The sequence below is a fragment of the Nelumbo lutea genome, chromosome 8 (assembly GCF_056320005.1).
Source record: "Nelumbo lutea isolate HS-2025 chromosome 8, American lotus-T2T, whole genome shotgun sequence".
Classification (NCBI taxonomy): domain Eukaryota; kingdom Viridiplantae; phylum Streptophyta; class Magnoliopsida; order Proteales; family Nelumbonaceae; genus Nelumbo; species Nelumbo lutea.
In genome coordinates, this window is record NC_142691.1 from 30,801,127 (window position 1) to 30,818,880 (window position 17,754).

Here is a 17,754-nt window from a genome sequence, read left to right on the forward strand (position 1 = left end):
CCTATGGAATGAATGTGGGGAGAGGATTTATGTCATGTTATGCAGAGTCTGTAGTTCAATGAATGGCATGGTGTGGTTGAATTACTGTTCTTAATTTCTTTCTGTACGTGTACACGTATTTTCTGCAAATACAAGGTTGCATGGTATCACAGATTTTCAGTTTTAAGGTTTGGATGTGTACTTTATTCTTGTTTTGGGTGCATATTTCACTCTATACTTGATTATTGATTCTTCAGATTTTTGTTTTACTGTTGTAAAATGCATAGCTATGCTTTATCCTTCTACTTTCTACGGATGCAGATGCATTTCTTGGAAGAAATTATTAATAGATTTTGCATTATCTACTTTTAAAACATGTCTGTTTTATGATGGCTCATCTGCTTCCTGATTTTGCTTCTAGTTGTTTTTAGTTTGGATCTAGTCAATATGAGCTTTTTACATTGCTAGCTTTGCTTTTACTTTACAACTTCACCCAGGCATTGTTAAGTTATTCAACTTGACCTTTTCTCGCTTTGTTTTTGTCAATATTTGTTCACAAAATTAATGTATACAGAGGGCTTAAGAATATATTACGACTGCATATTAAGAAGGTCAACTGCTCAGAATGGGAGCAGATTCGAGTCCCTTCAAGGTACATGCCATTTTGTTTCTTTCTATTTTGTCTTGTTTTAAGTTCTGGTTTTTAATTGATTTAGAAAGTACTTTTGTTTAGATGTTTTCCTTTTGGTACTCCATTGCCCGTATTCAGTGGTTGTTCTTTCTCCGTTTTCTTTATTCTCTTTCTGGTGGTGGGAAAGTTATACCAGATAGAAAAATTGGGGGGGGGATTCATTAGTTCCATGTCCAAGAATTACATATTAGATCCATCTTTTTCTAGAGAACCTTTGACCTTATAGGCTTATCTATGTACTTGGTTATACAAACTACTACTTGAAAAGTCATGTGCACCATCTTTTATTAGTTATCAAATCCAGTCCTTTGCCTTCTGGATGGAATCTCTCAATGAGTTACCATCTGATTTTATCTTAAGCAAATTTCCAAACTGAAAAAAGTCATAGCATACAGGAACTAGTATGAATTCTCACAGTTGAACATGATAGGATTTCATGAACTGGATAGCTTGAATTGTCAAGTTTTTTAATTTTATGGAACACTGCAATCTAAAAATGAAGTTTCTAACATTTTCTAATAATCTTTGACAAAGTGCTAAAGATGGTCCCTCAAATAAAGTGTTCACATCCTCCAGAACCACTATATAACTAGTGGCAACTCCATTCCCATTCACCACTTACTCCTTCTAAAGGGTTTGTAGTTGAGAACCATTCTTCATATACACTTTAGGCTGCATTTGGGAGTATTTTGTGGTGTAAACGGTGCTTCTGAAACCACTGTTTGAAATGGGTATTTTGAAAAAGTTCTTTTTTAGTATTCAAGATAGCTTATTGCAATTTGCAAATATGAAAAGATAAATGGAGTTCTTTTCCTGCTTTTTCAAAGATCTTTTTTGTAAAAAGCCCTTTGAAGTTTTTTCACCAAATGATTTTTTGACTGGCTGTTGGCTTCCCTAATGTGAGAAGCACAAAAAGACCATAGGAGAAGCACTCCCAAATGTGGCTTTAGATTCTTTCCAATATTCCTGCTATCCTAGTGTCGTATTCATCTCCTTGAGAAACACATGGCTCCACCATCCTCTTTAAATATTGACAGCCACTTTGTGCCAAAAAATGCCATAGGTTAGGTCTGTATTTTTTTGCCACTGTTGCAATATATCAGTCCTTTCAGAACTTATCTGTATTTTCTTCCTTCCTCCCCAAAAACCCCTTCCCTCTTGTTGAACTGAACCAGAACTTTTTTCCTTTCTTGCAGTGTTCGGGCAATAGTTGCTCTAAATCTTCATAACTATGGAAGTGGGAGGAATCCATGGGGTAAGCCAAAGCCAGAGTATATGGAAAAGGTATACTTTATATATGCATGTGGATTTAAATCATATGTATAACCTTTCCATAGAATAGTGTTGCTGAAGGTTTACTATTCTGAAATAAACTCAAAAATTAAATGCTTTGGTTGCCAAAAATTAATTTCCAGGTCTGAATTATTATAAAAATACCAAAATATGAGTGAAAGAATTGCTCAAGGAAATCAAGAAAATAAGAAAAGTGGGAGTGCCATGTGTGAAGCTCTACTCTACCAAGGTTAAACATATGCTTTGTATCATAGATTATTGACTACAAAACATCATATCATTTGAGTCAGGATCTGCTGCACTCTTTTTTTTCCTGCACTTCCATTCAGTCTGTAACAGGTGTGCCTTTACACGTGTAAATACGTAAACATATGAGACCCCACATGTAATGGAACACCTGTCACTGACTGAACGAAAGTGCAGGAAAAAAAGTATAGCAGATCTGGACTATACCATTCAAGGATCTATGAATTTCAATCACATGATGGAAAACTGACACATAAGTGGTGTCCAAATGGTTAAAATGTTGCATTTTATTGATCGAAAAGACATGGGAAAACTGGGTCCAAGTTTCAGTACTGCAAGTTTGCAAGCTTCAGTAGACAGCCGGAATCATTTTAAAGGAAGAATGAAATAGAAAAATGATCGAGAGAGGTATAGGCTAACAGAAGAATACTATTTTTGAGGAGTCATTTTCCCAGAGAGTCATATGTAAAATGCTTGTAAAGGGTTATTCTTTTCTTTTTTCTGGTTACCAATCAGAAAAAAGAAAAGAATAACAAAGGAAAGAAGACAAAAATATTCTGAAATCTTTGTAACGTTTAATCTGTGGTCTCTAATATTCTAAAAAATTGTTATTAATAGCATGATAACATAATTTTAATTTTGTGAATGCTTATGAACAATGATGATCCATTTCCGTGGATACAATGAAACAGATTTCTAATTGGCTACATAACTTCCACTTGTTTGAGTGCTAGGACATAGGTTGCCATTTTTTTAATTTTTTATCAGCAACAAAGAAGTTAAATTTCATTAATATAAACAGAAAATTTACATCAATTTATACAGAAATGAGAGCATGGTAAGCTATCCCTCCCCATAGATTATTACAACTTTGCCCCAAACAGTTGGTTTCTATTAACCACTTTCTTAGCTAAATTGTCAGCCCAAGTGTTAACTGATCTTGGAATCCATTGAACCTTCACTTGCATATTTCTTGTCAGTCATCAATATTCACTACCCCATTCACTAGGATTGAGTAGTGGCATGTCTACAAGCACCCATTTATGCATTTGCACCACTGTTCCCCAAAACCAACCCTCCTCAAAACCTCAATTAACAATCCTAGTCAACAAGGTGACATGCTTTCTCCAAATCCAACCTACACATTGGTCTCCTACCAGATCTTCTCCTTTCCTCTACACCGTTTCCCATGAAAATCTGGCTTGTGATCTGCCTATCTTGGATAAAAGCTCCTTGAAAGTGAAAAGGAAGCACCACCTTAAGTCACAAAGGCAGGACCTAAGCTACAATATTATAAAACTGTTACCAAGCTTATAGGTCGAAAGTCTTTTGGGTGAAGTGCCTCAATTTTTTTAGGGACCAAACTAATGAAAGTTGCATTTATTCCATGATTAATAATTCCTTTCTCAAAGAATTCTTGAATATTAGAATTAAATCATCCTTTACAGTTGCCCAACAATCCTAGTAAAAAGCAATTGTGAATTCATCAGGTCCTAGAGCCTTTGTTATGTCCATAGAGAAACTTTCTTTCTCCATGTACTCCTGTTCCAAACTTGGCCAGTCAAATCCTTCAACTATCATTCTCTTATTCAAGGGATTTTAATATATTTATTTGAAGTGATCCACCAATGTTTTTTCCTCTTGATTAGTTCTTAACCCTCCTACATCCAATCATGCCACAAAATTCTTTTTTCTTCTCCCATTGGCAACTGAATGAGAAAACCTTGTATTCCCATCACTTTCATAAATTTTTATTTTTGTCTCTTAGAGATCTCTTCCTTGAGCAACATTCCTTCCATTTCCTTCCTCAAAGAGCATTTGAACACTTCTTCCATCCTAAATTGCCATTGAACCTCCTTTTTATCCAATTCTTTTTATCTTTTTTCTTTTGTTTATCATTTCCTCCTTTATCCTACCAAAGTGCTCCTTGTTCCATTCTTTCAATTTAGCCTTACACACTTGCAATTTCTTTTGAAATTTGACTCCTCCCCACTTAAAATTACCACATTACTTCTTAACAAATCCTGGATCTACGAGTGAGCATGGGTTAGTTTGGTTCAATTCCAAGGCAGAACCTAGAACCTACCCTATAGGGCTCGGTTCCAGATTTTTGGAACCAGAATCTACCTGTCAAGATTGGTTCCAAGGTTGGTTCTACGGTCTACCCATGGAACTTGTTCTTTAAAAGAATAATAATATGCTGTTTTCTATTTTTTTCCTTTCAATAACCATCTATCTTAAACATTCCATATTTCAAATCCATATGGTCACTCTCAGAAAATTAAACATAATCCACAGACAACCTAAATTATATCACATAATTATTACTAATCCATAATTGAACTTCATACACATTCCACAGTTTAGTTAAATACAATCTCAATGTAAATAGAATACAATTCACAATTGACCCGAACAATAAAACATAATTAATACATAATCCATCATTCGAAACCATATGCCAAGTGCAATGGTTAAATGAGACCATGATCATTGTAACCATGAGTGCTTGGGTTCAGTTTTTTACATCCTCAAAGTATTTTATAATTTATTTTAAGGCAGATTTGGTTCTAAGGTTGGGTAATTTCAGTTCTACCAAGGTTTTTTAAGCTGGTTCTACCAAGGCCAATCAAGGCTGGTTCTCTGGGTTGGTTCAGGTAGGGTAAACCCCCATCCCTGTAGCCGGCTTGGGTGGGGGCCAGTTCCAAGAATTTGGAACCAGACCCTACCCGAGAACCTATTTGAATCAGCCTTATGAAATCCAGTTTGAGGTTGGTTCCAATTGGTTCCAGGTAGAACCAACCCATTTGCTAGCACCTCCCTGGATCAGTGATTAAAACTTAAAAGGTTTGCCTAGGTGTACAGGCAAGGCACATTTCAAGGTGCAAAGGCTTGCGCCTAGCCTAGGCCTTGGTGCAGCCCCTTGTGTTCTTGGAGCACCTCAACCAAGACATAACTCAGTTAAATTTTGCTCTTTTTGCATAGGTGGCTAGGGTACAGCTTAGAACCCCCTTTTTACTAATATTGTTCATTCATGTTTCTTAATACAAGACATCTTTTAAAAGATAAGATCCACATTTGCAATTGATGCATCAGGATGTAGTCAGCAGCATTCGTGGACCTAGCCTTCTCTACTAGCGTTGCATGTGGCACTTGTGATAGCACCTCCCTGCTTCACAAATCAGCCTTCCTACTTGAGAACACTACGGCTCTAAGAACAAGTCTGCACCAACTGAACCCACACACTTGAGGAACATCTTAGGCAAGTTAGAGACGAACATACAAAGGCAATTGGCATAGGGAACTCAAAGAACTATTTGTATTACTCAAGTAGGGTGTAGGGATAGGAACTTGGCTCTTCTGGGGAAATGGCTTTGGAGGTTCTCATTGGAGAAGGACAAACTTTGGGTGAAGATATGGGAAGTATTCATGGGGTTGCAGCAAATGGATGGGACTCTGGGATTCTGGCAAGGAATACAAGAGCATCTCCTTGGAAAGCTATTCTACCTTTGTTTTCTCCATGGATCAGGTATGACTTGCACTCAAGCAATCTCATTAATTTTTGGGAACATGTTTAGATTGGGGACTCCTCCCTAAAAGACCAATTCCCAAGCCTTTTTGCCCTTTCCACTTTTAAAAATGAACTGGTGTCTTCATTCATTGTTCATTCTAATTCTATTTCTAGGGTCGGCTGGAACTTGGGCCTGCAAATAGATATCAGGGACATAGAGTTTGATGGTATCTCATCAGTGTTATCCATTCTTGAAGGGGTGTTCCTAGAGCCAACAAAGGCATATAGTAGAATTTGGACTCTCACCCCCTTTGGTTCTCACTTGTGCCTCTTTCTTTAGTGCTCTCACACATTCTTCTTCTGGCTTGTCTTTCCTTGTTAAAGAGGTGTGGTGTCATTCTATACCTCCTAAGGTTGGGAGTTTCTGTTGGGAAGCCTTTCTGGAAAGAGTTAACACAGCATATTTACTTCAGAGAAAAAGACCCAATGGTTGTTTTTGTCCTCACTGGTGTGTCCTCTGTAAAGCTGATGGTGAGTCTGGATATGACTTACTAATCTCCTGTCAGTTCACTAACATCATTTGGGAGTGGTGTACTTATTTGTTTGAGTGCAGGTGGATCCCCCCCCCTTGAATGTACAAAGCCTATTCACATTTATGCCGTTTTAGCCAACAAAAAGGGCCAAGTTTATGTGGAGGTGTATGAGGGCTGCAGTCTGTTGGACTATTTGGGAGGAGAGATTCACGAATATTTACAGATAAGGAGAGAAGTTTAGAAGCAATGCTGGAGGTCATCCACATTAGGGTTATACATTGGCTGAAAACCTTGGCACTGTTCGCAGAATTCTCAGTTGATGGGCTGCAAAGAAAGTGAAAGGAGATAGTAGAACTTGTTCCAATGAGGAAGGCCTCAAATGTTTGGTTGATCCCCCCACCCCATGACTTTGTTAAACTGAACTTTGATGGCAGCAGCTTGGGCAATCCAGGGCTATACGGGATAGGAGTAATAAGAGATGAACAAGGGAAGTTGTTAGCAATGTATTCTGGACCAGTTGGAGTGGGAGATTCTTTGGGAGCTGAGATTCTTGCATCTCTTGAAGGGGTACAAAGAATCGAGGATATGCATATTAACAAGTTGATCATAGAAGGAGATTCTGAAGTGGTGGTAAACTGGCTGAAAGAGGATAGTCTTAGACTTTGGAATTACAGTAATGAAAAGAGGAAATTCAAGTGGCTGACTAAGGACATGGAAATCCAATACAAATGTGTAAAAAGAAGTGCGAACTCTTTGGCAGATGGTCTAGCTAGACAAGGGGTGAACAAAGATTCTATTTTTTGGGTTGTCTTGTAATTTTTGTTCTTTTGATGTTTAATGGTTGTTCTTGGGAGCTAAGATTGTTTAGCCCCCTTGCCTTGTAATTTTCTCATATTATTAATATTAATTCAATCCGTAGTTATTGATAAAAAAGTAGGGTGTAGAGATACGACTCTTGAACACTTCTTTGATGATCCTCCTGTTAGACAGTTTTGTATGCCCTTAGCTTCAATCTGATTTGATGTACTTTTGTTATTTAGTGGAAATAAATAAAGTGCATGTTTGATTCATGTTGTTTGGTTTAATTCTGTGTAAAACCCTAAAACTGGACATTTATAGAGACTCATGTTAGTTTTAAATGTTCACAGCCGTTGGATAAGTCTGGGGAGATTTATCCTGCCAAGGCTGATACTGGTGTGCCACAAAGTGTTGGGATGGCCTGTCTCAGCCATCAGGGTAAGACCCGAGGCACATGCAGTATGGGATTACTTGAATCCTTGAACCGGACCAGATTTACAGTATTGCCCTGGACCTTGGAGATAGATGGGCAAAACTGAAAAGTTACACCTGACCCCTAGACTCGATTATGACATTTCACTAGGTGTTGGATCAGGCTGCCTTTGATATACCATTCAGTGAGATCCTTAGCGGGGATCAAAACCTGGGTATGTTGGGGCAGTTTGAGAATTCATCTGAGTGGGTGATCATAGTGATAGAATCAGCCACTTTGTCGGACAAAGGGTAATGATCGGGAATGCACTCTCTCTGATGGAAACCAAACTGTCGGCAGTTGATTTCAATCGTTGGAATTTTGTTTTGCAAAATTAATATATTTATATATATATGTACGGTTTCGAATTGTTTGCAAATGGTTTTAATTCCCGGGATCCATGTGAGAGGAGAGTGCGGCACTGTTCCTTGCAGCCGAGGGAGAGGTCCTCTCTTGTCGGGCAGTGCTTGATCATTAAGGGCTGAGAGGTTAAGTGTAAGACCATTGAGGATAATACCTGATGGGCTAATTTTGCACTTGCCCACAGTCCCTGGGTTTTTATAAGATGGCTTGGCCCAGGGACCACTTAATGTAAGTGTTGGGCCCATAGGGTCCATATGATGGACTCAAGGGGTTCATTGAGTTTTTCAGTGAATTCGGCTGGGCCTTGTATTAAAGGCTGGGCCGAACCCATGTGGCTGGTGTGTAGATCAATGATTGGGTCCCACGCCATACAAAGAAGCCCAACTGAGCAGCAGATTGGAATGTAATTAGACACTGAACACTTAATGGGCCAGAAGCCCATTTCGAGGTGGGCTGATATGATCACCCATCCATGGGGCGAATTTGAGATTAAAGTTAGTAAAAGGATTGGGCCTTTAGCCTTATCCACTCTAAGAGACCAAATTCAAATTAGATTTGAATCTGGTAACCTCCTGATAAGATCAGGAGTAAGCTAACTCTATTTGCAGAAAGGATTAAGATTATCCCCTATCCAAATTTGGATTGGGATAACTCCTAAAAAGGAGGTTTTCTTAATCAAGAAGAAAGGAGGAGATTTCGAACCACCTTGAAGAGGTATAGGATATCTCCTGCGAATTCAGATCAGATCTGATTCATACCCTCCAGAAAAACAGAAAAAGCAGTTCAGCCTTTTTCGTTTTGGAGATCTCCTGCCGCCGCCATCTGCCATTGCAAGATTAGATCTTTACAGAAAAGAAAGTCAAGAAATCTGTTCTTGACATCAGTCTTGCAAGAAAGACTGAAAATGATTCAGTGTTTAGTACTTCCAGAGGATTCTTGTGAAGGATCCAGTGTGTAGGACGCACCCTGCTGGTTCTGTTCCATTCACAGCTGTGTCATCTTCAGCAGGAACGGATCTTGGAGCATTCTTTGGGCGTGAACACCAACTTTGGGAGATACTGCTTCTCCGGATCAGGTATATTCCTCCCATTTATCTTTTGGTACAGATCTGGTTTGATTATGGTTCAAGTAGGATCTTTGAATATTGTATTCTAAATTTAGGGAATATGATTCCCAGTTGAGAGAAGGTAGGAAATTTTTGAAATTCGCCCACCCATTCCGCAACCTTTATGGCGCCCATTAGATGGATCCTACCATTCTTTCACCTCCAAATGAGAATACTCCTTATATAGCCTTCCTACCTCAATTGAATGGATTTGATCGTTAGAAGTGCCATACATCCCAGGCTCAAAATATCGCAACGTATCAGTCCGTATTGGCCGATACGTATCGTTTCAACAAGAATCCGATACGCGGAACGTGTATAAATCATATGCTCTGTTTCTTTTTGTACGTATCGGCCGATATGAGCCCGTATCGAGCTGTTTCGGATCTGTATCGGCCGATATGGGCTCGATATAGTCCGATACAGACCCGAAACAGTCCGATACACTTCAGATCTGTATCGTTATTTATTAATCCATATTTAATACCGAATCTGTCATTAATTTTGTTTATTTAAGTCTAATTTCTCTTTCATTAATTAGTCAATTACTCCAAGGCAAATTTAAATTTAAATTTGAATTTTAGCGCCTAATTCAAATTATCTCATTAATTCCTTTAAATTTTAATTAATGATCCCCTATCATTAATTTCATTTTGTTAGTGTAAAAATTTCAAATTTTAGCTATAGCAAGATTCGAATTTTGGTTACTTGATTTTAAATTTTAATGACCACAAGTTTGCCAATGAGCCACACATATTTGCTTGCTATGATTATATGTATTTTTAGTTTTAAGTAAATTTTCACTTTTCTTAATGAGTGACAAGTTTTTATTAATAAATGCTAGAATTAATTATTAAAATTTATATACTAATAAATATTAAGATTAATATATTGGTTTTTGAAAATTGACATTGACATTTTAGTTTTTTTTACATTTTAGTTATTCCATCATTTTTTCAACGGTTACTAATTGTGTCCCAATATGTCACACTTTATATAAACCATTAAATTATGATTTTTTACATTTAAATGACTTATTTACAATCATATAAAATTTGTAAATATAGTTAGTAATATATTTTTAAGATTTATTTGAAAATTTTACCCTATTTATGTGTATCGTGATTTTTCATTCGTATCATACGTATCCAAAGCGTATCCCGATACGTCTCTTAAAATTGTCTTTCCGATACACCTTGTATTTCCGATACTCTGAACCTTGCATACATCTAATTGCTAGGATCCTTATAATATCTTCTAGAATATTCTACGAGAATGCTCTAGAACAACTCTAGAATAATGTACAATAGATGGAGAACCATGGAAACAACCAATGAGGAATCAATTTTCAACATTTGTGGAGATAAGGAGGGTAATGTATCAAGCTCTAATGATCAGTGGAGAATGGTCTTGCTAGTTTGTCGTCAAAATTACTAGCTAGTTTGCCCAAGGGCTTTGTAGTATATGGTCTACAAAATTACTAGCTATTTGGATGATGTTGTACTGAGTTCATTATTAGTGCATTCCATGTATTTAAACAAATTTGTTCAATAGATTAAAATAAACTTGTTCCAACCTTATATATCATGTTCAAGAGAAAAAAAGAAAAAGAAAAGAATCTTGTATGTATCTAGTGAACTGTTGGAATCTTACTTTGCATATTCTATTTCTTAGCTAGAATATCAAGGTGATATAAGATGTATCTTTTATTTTGAAGCTAGCTCTTTTGCTCTTAGTTAATGATGATGATGACCAATTTGAGCTAGCTCATAATTCATTTTGGATGTAACATTAAACCTTAGCTTTTGTCTGTCTAATAGATTATTTGGTTAGTTTATTATAATCATTTGCACTTGTGTAGATTAAAGTTTTGCTTGAACTCCCTATTATGTAGTTTTAACTCTTTAAATCTACAGGGAAAGCTTTGTAGCATATTATTTTTCTAGCAGCCCAAGTTTCTTGGTATTGTTTGATGGTTTAGAATAAGATAATAATTGAAAAGCTGTATCAATGCTTCTTAGGGGTGCAAGTCGGGTGGGTTTATGGTCAACCCAGTCCTGACCCTAAATTTTGGGCTTAAGGCCCGAGCCTGCATTGTAATTTGATGCACTCGGTTGGGCTTGGGCTTGGGCCCGGGCTGGGCTCGAGTTGGTTAATGAACCCTCCCTAAAATTATACATGTATGTATGCATTAGTGCAAATATGTATGTATATTGGTAAATATGTATAAAAATGTATATACATGCAAATATGTATTTGTATGTATGTGTGTGTGTGTGTGTGTGTGTGTGTATATAATATGTATGCAAAATTTACATTTATGTACATAACTACATATGTATGTATGAATGTGTGTAGTTGGGTTGGGTTTAGGCTACCTAAGGTCTACGCACGGGCCCAACCCAAAAAATAAAAAAGGGATTATAGCATTTAAAGGCAACTTTTGGCACTTAATATCAATAAAAGTAATATATTTAAAAATAATTAAAAAATGGGTTAATTTTTTAAAAATAATATCAGTTAAGGGCAAAAACACTGTTCATCTTCTTCCTCTTGCAATCCATTCACCGGCGCCGCTGTCCGCCGCTCGCTGCTGCCTCCGGCAATGCCTTCGCCACCTCCGCCTCCGTCTTCAGCAACGTTGCTGGAGGTGGGCGGAGGCAGAGGCAGTGGCGCTGGTGGTCATTAGTCTGCCCAACGCTGCCACCTCCACCCACCTCCGCCCACTTCCTTCTCTGTCTCTGGCAACGTTGCCGGAGGTGGGTGGAGACAGAGGCGGCGGCGGCAGCACTGGTGAATGGATTACAAGAAGAAGAAGATGAACAGTGTTTTTGCCCTTAACTGATATTATTTTTAAAAAGTTAACCCATTTTTGAAATTTTTTTAAATATATTACTTTTATTGATATTAAGGGCCAAAAGTTGCCCTTAACTGCTATAATCCCAATAAAAAAACCCAACTTCTTGGGCCCGAGCCCAGCCCGAGGACTGAAAATCCAAGCCCAGCCCTAATGCTTCTTTTGTTATTCCATATTTCTACATTCCATAATGTTTCCACCATGTCTATAATTTTTTAAATATTTCCACTATTTATGACATTTCTTTCATTTTTCCTACATTTGGATAACTGACATTTCCACCAATACTGATATTAAACCTTGTTAGAAACTAAACGTTAGATCTAATATTTGAGAATTTACAGGGGCAAGCTCCTTGTAATGAATTCTAAATTATCGATAGAGTCATTGGTTTTAAACAGAGCTACTATATAAATGGAAAAGTATATTACCAATATAATACAGTATTTCTAAACCATGACTAGTATCTTAGACAACTAGGGAACAGATAATCCTTTTATTGTTATTACCATATAGTTCCATGAATTGATATTGGCTAGAAATAGTCTCACTCTGTCTTTGTGTTTGTGTGTGTATTTTAGATGACTGAAATTTGAGTACTTTTCAGAGAGGCTTTGTTGAAGCTCACGTGGATGATGGCCTTCTTGAGGTCTTTGGCTTAAAGCAAGGATGGCATGCTTCATTTGTTATGGTTGAGCTCATCACTGCAAAACATATTGCTCAGGTGCCACTATTGAACTTTTTTCTTAACAGTAATGGAAAAATTTTCATCAAAATAAAAATAGATTATAGGAGCTGGCAATAAGAACCACTGAGAACATGACATCAAAACAAGTATCACCCTGCCCGAAAAGAATTCTAAAAGAACCAATCCCCCAGAAATATAACCTTTCAATCCCCAATATAAAGCATAATCCAGCATTTCAATGGCAACTGTTGCACTGCCTGTTACTAGTAGAAACGCCACTTTGTCACACAATGATGGATTCAGTAGTTCAGTCATCTCTAACCTCCCTCACGGTAGCAAAGAATATTTACATGGTTAGGTGTTGGCAACTTGGCATTGCCTCCTAAGAATGTCTACATTGTGCTTGATACTGGCAGTGACATTGTTTGGATTCAATGCCTTCCTTGCTGGATGTTACACAAGCTGATCCAGTGTTTGATCAGAAAAAAATTTCGTTCACTTGGTGGTGTTTCCTGCAGATCATCTCTCTCAGAGAATATATGCATTGGGATGTAGTGAGCAACATTTCATGGACCTAGCCTTCTCTACTAGTGTCAATATGTGGCACTTGCAATGACACCTTTGCACCAACTGAACCCACAAACCTGGGAACTCTTTAGGCAAGTTAGGGACAAGAACAAACAAAGGCAACTGGCATAGGGAGCTCAAAGAACTTTTTGTATTCCTCAAGTAGGGTGTAGCGGTACAACTCTAGGGATCTCTTGAATCCTCTTGGGGCTTTTGGAACTCTTCTAGAATCTTCACAAAACCTCTTCTATCTTCTCTCATTTGGTTAAGGTTCATGCCACATGCCCAAGTCAATGTCACTCTGTGACAAGCAGCTATACCTCTATCAGGTATCATATAGTGATGGATTGTGCACTGTTGGATATTTCTCTGTGGAAAGGGTTATATTCTGAGGGACCAAAGTTGGAAATGTGGTGCTTGGGTGCGGCCACAATGATGAAGGATTGTTTGTGGGCGTGGATAGACTGCTGTGTCTCTCAGCAGGGGGAAATTGTCCTTCCCGTCTTAGGTAGCCTTCTGATTCAAGAGGAAATTCTAATATTTCCTCGTTGATTGACAGGCCACTGTAGTGGAGCTTTTATGATTGGTGTTTAGTGAGTTGGCCATGCCTTGGTTGACTGTGTTCACTTTGATTCTTACAAACTCTAGACTGGACACTTTTTACTATATCTAACTCGCATGTGTTAGTGTGAGGGATCTGTGAGTCCCTATGATTACAACCTCTTGTTCAAGATGGACTCGGCTGGGAATGGCAGAGTGATATACTCAGGGATGCCAATGACTTGGTTAAGTCGTCTGGATTATGTAACTCTTTGCGATGTGTTCCATCCTCTGGGGTGGCACAGTTGAAGTGAGCATATGGTGTCGGGGAAGATGCTCAGGAAGGTAATGATGGTTATGATGCATTTCAGGGTTGGGGCTGACTTGTCATTGCCAGTAGCAAACAATCTGATATCGATTGATGGTAATAGGATTTTCTGCTTCACTTTTTCAAGGACGAGTGGGTTGTCCATATTGGGGAATATACAACAATCAGGATATATGCATTAGTGAGTAATTATGCACAGAAGTTCTTGGGGAGAAGAATAGATATATTGAGATAAAGAAACCGGAGAAGTTAAGATAGGGAAAGGGAGGAGCTTCAAGTTGAACATGGGTTGGTGTTGGACTTGCTGTTGTACATTTTTTGCCAGATAGAGATATAAGGGTAAACTTGTAATTTGATACTGTGTACAGGTCAGTAAGTATTGTAAAGAGACTGGGCCGAATGGGCCCTAACAGCCTTTCGTGTGATATCCTTTATTTTATCTTTTATTTTATGTTGATGGGCCTCACTTAATGGGCCTGTTATTTGTTCTTATTTTATTTTCTTTATGTAACTGCCAAGCTGGCCACCCACTTAAGGGTATACTTGTCATCATCAATTTTTTTAGAGATTAATAAAATAGGGTTAGAGGAGAAGGGTGATTAATTCGACTTCTTCTTCTCTTCGCCATCTTCCTCTCTTATACAGTTATTCAGATCTGTTCTATTCTGCTAATCACTAAGTTTAATCCTGATATTAGAGGACCGATTTACATCTTGGTATCGGAGAAGGTTCAGTTCCTCTTCCTTCTTTTTTCTTTGTTCCTGTACACTCTAAAATCAAGAGAGTGTATGGAGAGATAGGTTCTCTATAGTATAGAGAATCACTTGCCTAGTTGGTAGAAGGGTTTGGAGAGTTTAGTTCTGGCCAGATTTTGCCAAGAAGTGATGTTGTTTTGCTGCTGCCCAAAACCCTAGCCGACTAGAGATTTTCGAGGTTACCAGGAAAGGTGAAGCTTGGGTGTGGCGCTCTGTGCTTGGAAGGTATCTTGTGACTGCTAAAGGAGGGCAATTCAGGTTTGGAAGAGTTTGGGTTAGTCTGGTGGGTGCGGCAGTGTCTTCTCTCTTCCTCCCATCTGCTGGACGGAGCAAAGCCCTAGTTTTTCAAGCACCCAAGTTCTGGTTTGACATCAAGTAAGTTTACATAGCCAAAATTTTCTGTTCTTTGATTTCCGTTTGATTAATGGAGGCATACGGAAGTGAGTTCAAGTAGGTGCCAGTTTCTGGACCTGCTTCAGTAGATTCCGTTTTGACTGGTGTTACCACAATTAAGCTAGATGGGATGAACTATCTTGCTTGGGCACAGTCTATAAAAATCTATGTTTGTAGTAGAGGAAAACTCTGGTATCTTATAGGCAACAAGGTGAAACCCGAAGAGACAAACCCCGAATTTGAAAGATGGATGCAAGAGAACTATACTGTTATAGGATGGTTAGTCAACTCTATGCAACCCCATATAAGCCAACACTATCTCTGGATGTCTTCGGCTAAGGAGATATGGGACAGTGTAACTGAGACCTATTCACAGAAACTGAATGTAGCCATAGCATACAAAGTGAAAAGTGATGTGAAGAACCTGAGACAGGGGGAGAAGAGTGTGGCAATCTACTACTCTATACTAAAATCCCTATGGCAGGAAATTGATGTTATGGAGACAGTGGTATGGGAGAGTAAAAAGGATGCTGAAATGTATAGAAAACTAGTGGAGAGAAATATGGTGTTTGAGTTTCTCACTGGACTCAACCTTGAGTTTGATATTATCAGACAGAACATTTTGGCCAGGGATGAGGTTACTCTTTTACAGGCATATGCTATGATAAGTAGTGAGGAGAGTAGGCGGCCAACTTGGCAGTTACATAAATAAACTAAAATAAGAACAAATAACAGGCCCATTAAGTGAGGCCCATCAACATAAACTAAAAGATAAAATAAAGGATATCACACGAAAGGCTGTTAGGGCTCATTCGGCCTAGTCTCTTTACACTCCCCCTCAAGCTGAGCATAGATGTCAATCATGCCCGGCTTGCTTATATAGTGTGTCAATTTCCCCCTGGGAACTCCCTTGGTCAAGATATCAGCCAGTTGCTATTCTGATGTGATAAATGGTAAACAAACTTCTCCTGAAGAGACTCTTTCCCTTATGAAATGCCTATCAACCTCAATGTGCTTAGTTCTGTCATGTTGAACAGGATTATAGTTTAACCCAAATGTTGAGGGGGGATTTTGCAGAGGTCAATGGTCAGGTGATGTTAAAGCAGTTGTCAGAAACTACATGGGTGGTTTAAATAATTTACCATAAAATTCATCTTGATCTAGTCTTTTGTTGGAGTAGTCCAAGTTCTTATGTCGAAAGTTTCTTTTCAAAGTCACTTTTCTCTCCCTCCAAGAGAAGGGAGGAAATGATGTGGAGATGTGCATATCTGGCCATTTTTCTGATCTATTTGGTAGGAAAGAAATGTTAGAATATTCAAAGATTCAGCTCATTGTAAAGAAGTAATGATGGGGAGTGTGATGGTTAATGTGGCTTGTTGGGTAAATTCATGAAAATGTTTCATTCTCTTTAAGGCCCTGCTCATTTCTCAGTAAATAGAGGGTGAGAAAGTTGGACAATGGGGAAGTTGTTCCTGTTGACTAACAATCCCATGTTTGCTTTTCAGTCCCATGGGTATCACTTGGGTATCACTTACCACAAGTGATACCCATCTTCCAGGTGGATAAGTAACTTTCCCACCTGGAGGGAAGTTTCCAAAACATTATGGGATAAAATTGCCCCTTCTAATAATGAAATTTTATGGGTAAAAATGGTATATTGTTTAACTTACCTTGGAAACACTTTTGATAAAAAAAACATGGGCAAATGCCTTTACCTGGGTACGTACTGAAGTAAGTGCATATACTCAGGCAAATGACTTGGCAAAAAACGAATGGGGCCTAAATGATACTACCCGAAGTTAGGAAATAGTGGGACTATCATCTGCATCAAGCACTTAAATCTTACCCTTTTTGGAGCTCACCAGCACCTCATATTGTCAAGTTAAATTTTGATGATTGTTGTTTATGTAATCCAAGTTGTTTGGGTATAGCCAGGAGTGTTTAAAGATAGATAAGGGAATGTTGTGACCATCTATTCTTAGGCCTATTGGCCATGGCAACTCAATAAGTCAGAGGTGCAAAGGCTGAGAGTGGCTATACTTGATTATAAAAATCTTTTAGTTGAAGTGGATTCAAGAGTATTTTTGAATGTGAGTTTAATAATAATGAAATTTTGCTCTTGGATCTACAGACACAACAAGAGAACCACAACGTTTTGGCTAAGGAGGTGAGAACAATATTTAGATGGGCAATATAATCAACTAATAGCTTAGCAGATGCACTAACTAGACAATGGATCAATAGAAGGAAGTTATTTTGGGGGGTCATGTAAACTGATGCTAGCCTGAAGTTCTAAAGGGAGTGCTTGGCACATCTTGTACCATATTTCATTCTTTTCCAAAATTTATAAAAATCATCATTACCAATAAAATGCATTACTTTAAATAGCAATGTTTGCAGAACCTATTGGGTGTAGAACTTAATAAGAGTTAAGATGTTTAACTGTTGTGCAAGGATTGAGGGTGACTAGACAGCTGAATTTGAAAGATATTACTATGGAAGGAGACTCTAAAGTTGTAATTAAATGTTTGAGGAACAACAGCCACACAATATAGCAACATGGACAAGTAACCAAGGGGATAAATTGGCTGAGTACTGGAGCAGTTCTAGCCTTTCAATTGGCGTGAAGATCAGC

General features: G+C 38.1%; 1 protein-coding gene and 1 pseudogene across 1 annotated transcript in view; both read left to right on the forward strand.

Annotated features, from left to right (window-relative positions):
• The window catches only part of LOC148843681 (diacylglycerol kinase 7-like), a 65,110-nt gene that overhangs the window by 46,213 nt on the left and 1,143 nt on the right, over positions 1-17,754 (forward strand). The window contains exons 9-11 of the mRNA XM_088957153.1: positions 554-631; positions 1,867-1,954; positions 12,456-12,572. Coding sequence (XP_088813279.1) covers positions 554-631; positions 1,867-1,954; positions 12,456-12,572 — 283 coding nt within the window. The remainder of the gene's footprint in view (positions 1-553; positions 632-1,866; positions 1,955-12,455; positions 12,573-17,754) is intronic.
• LOC148843682 (aspartyl protease family protein 2 pseudogene) lies at positions 13,249-14,293 on the forward strand (annotated as a pseudogene).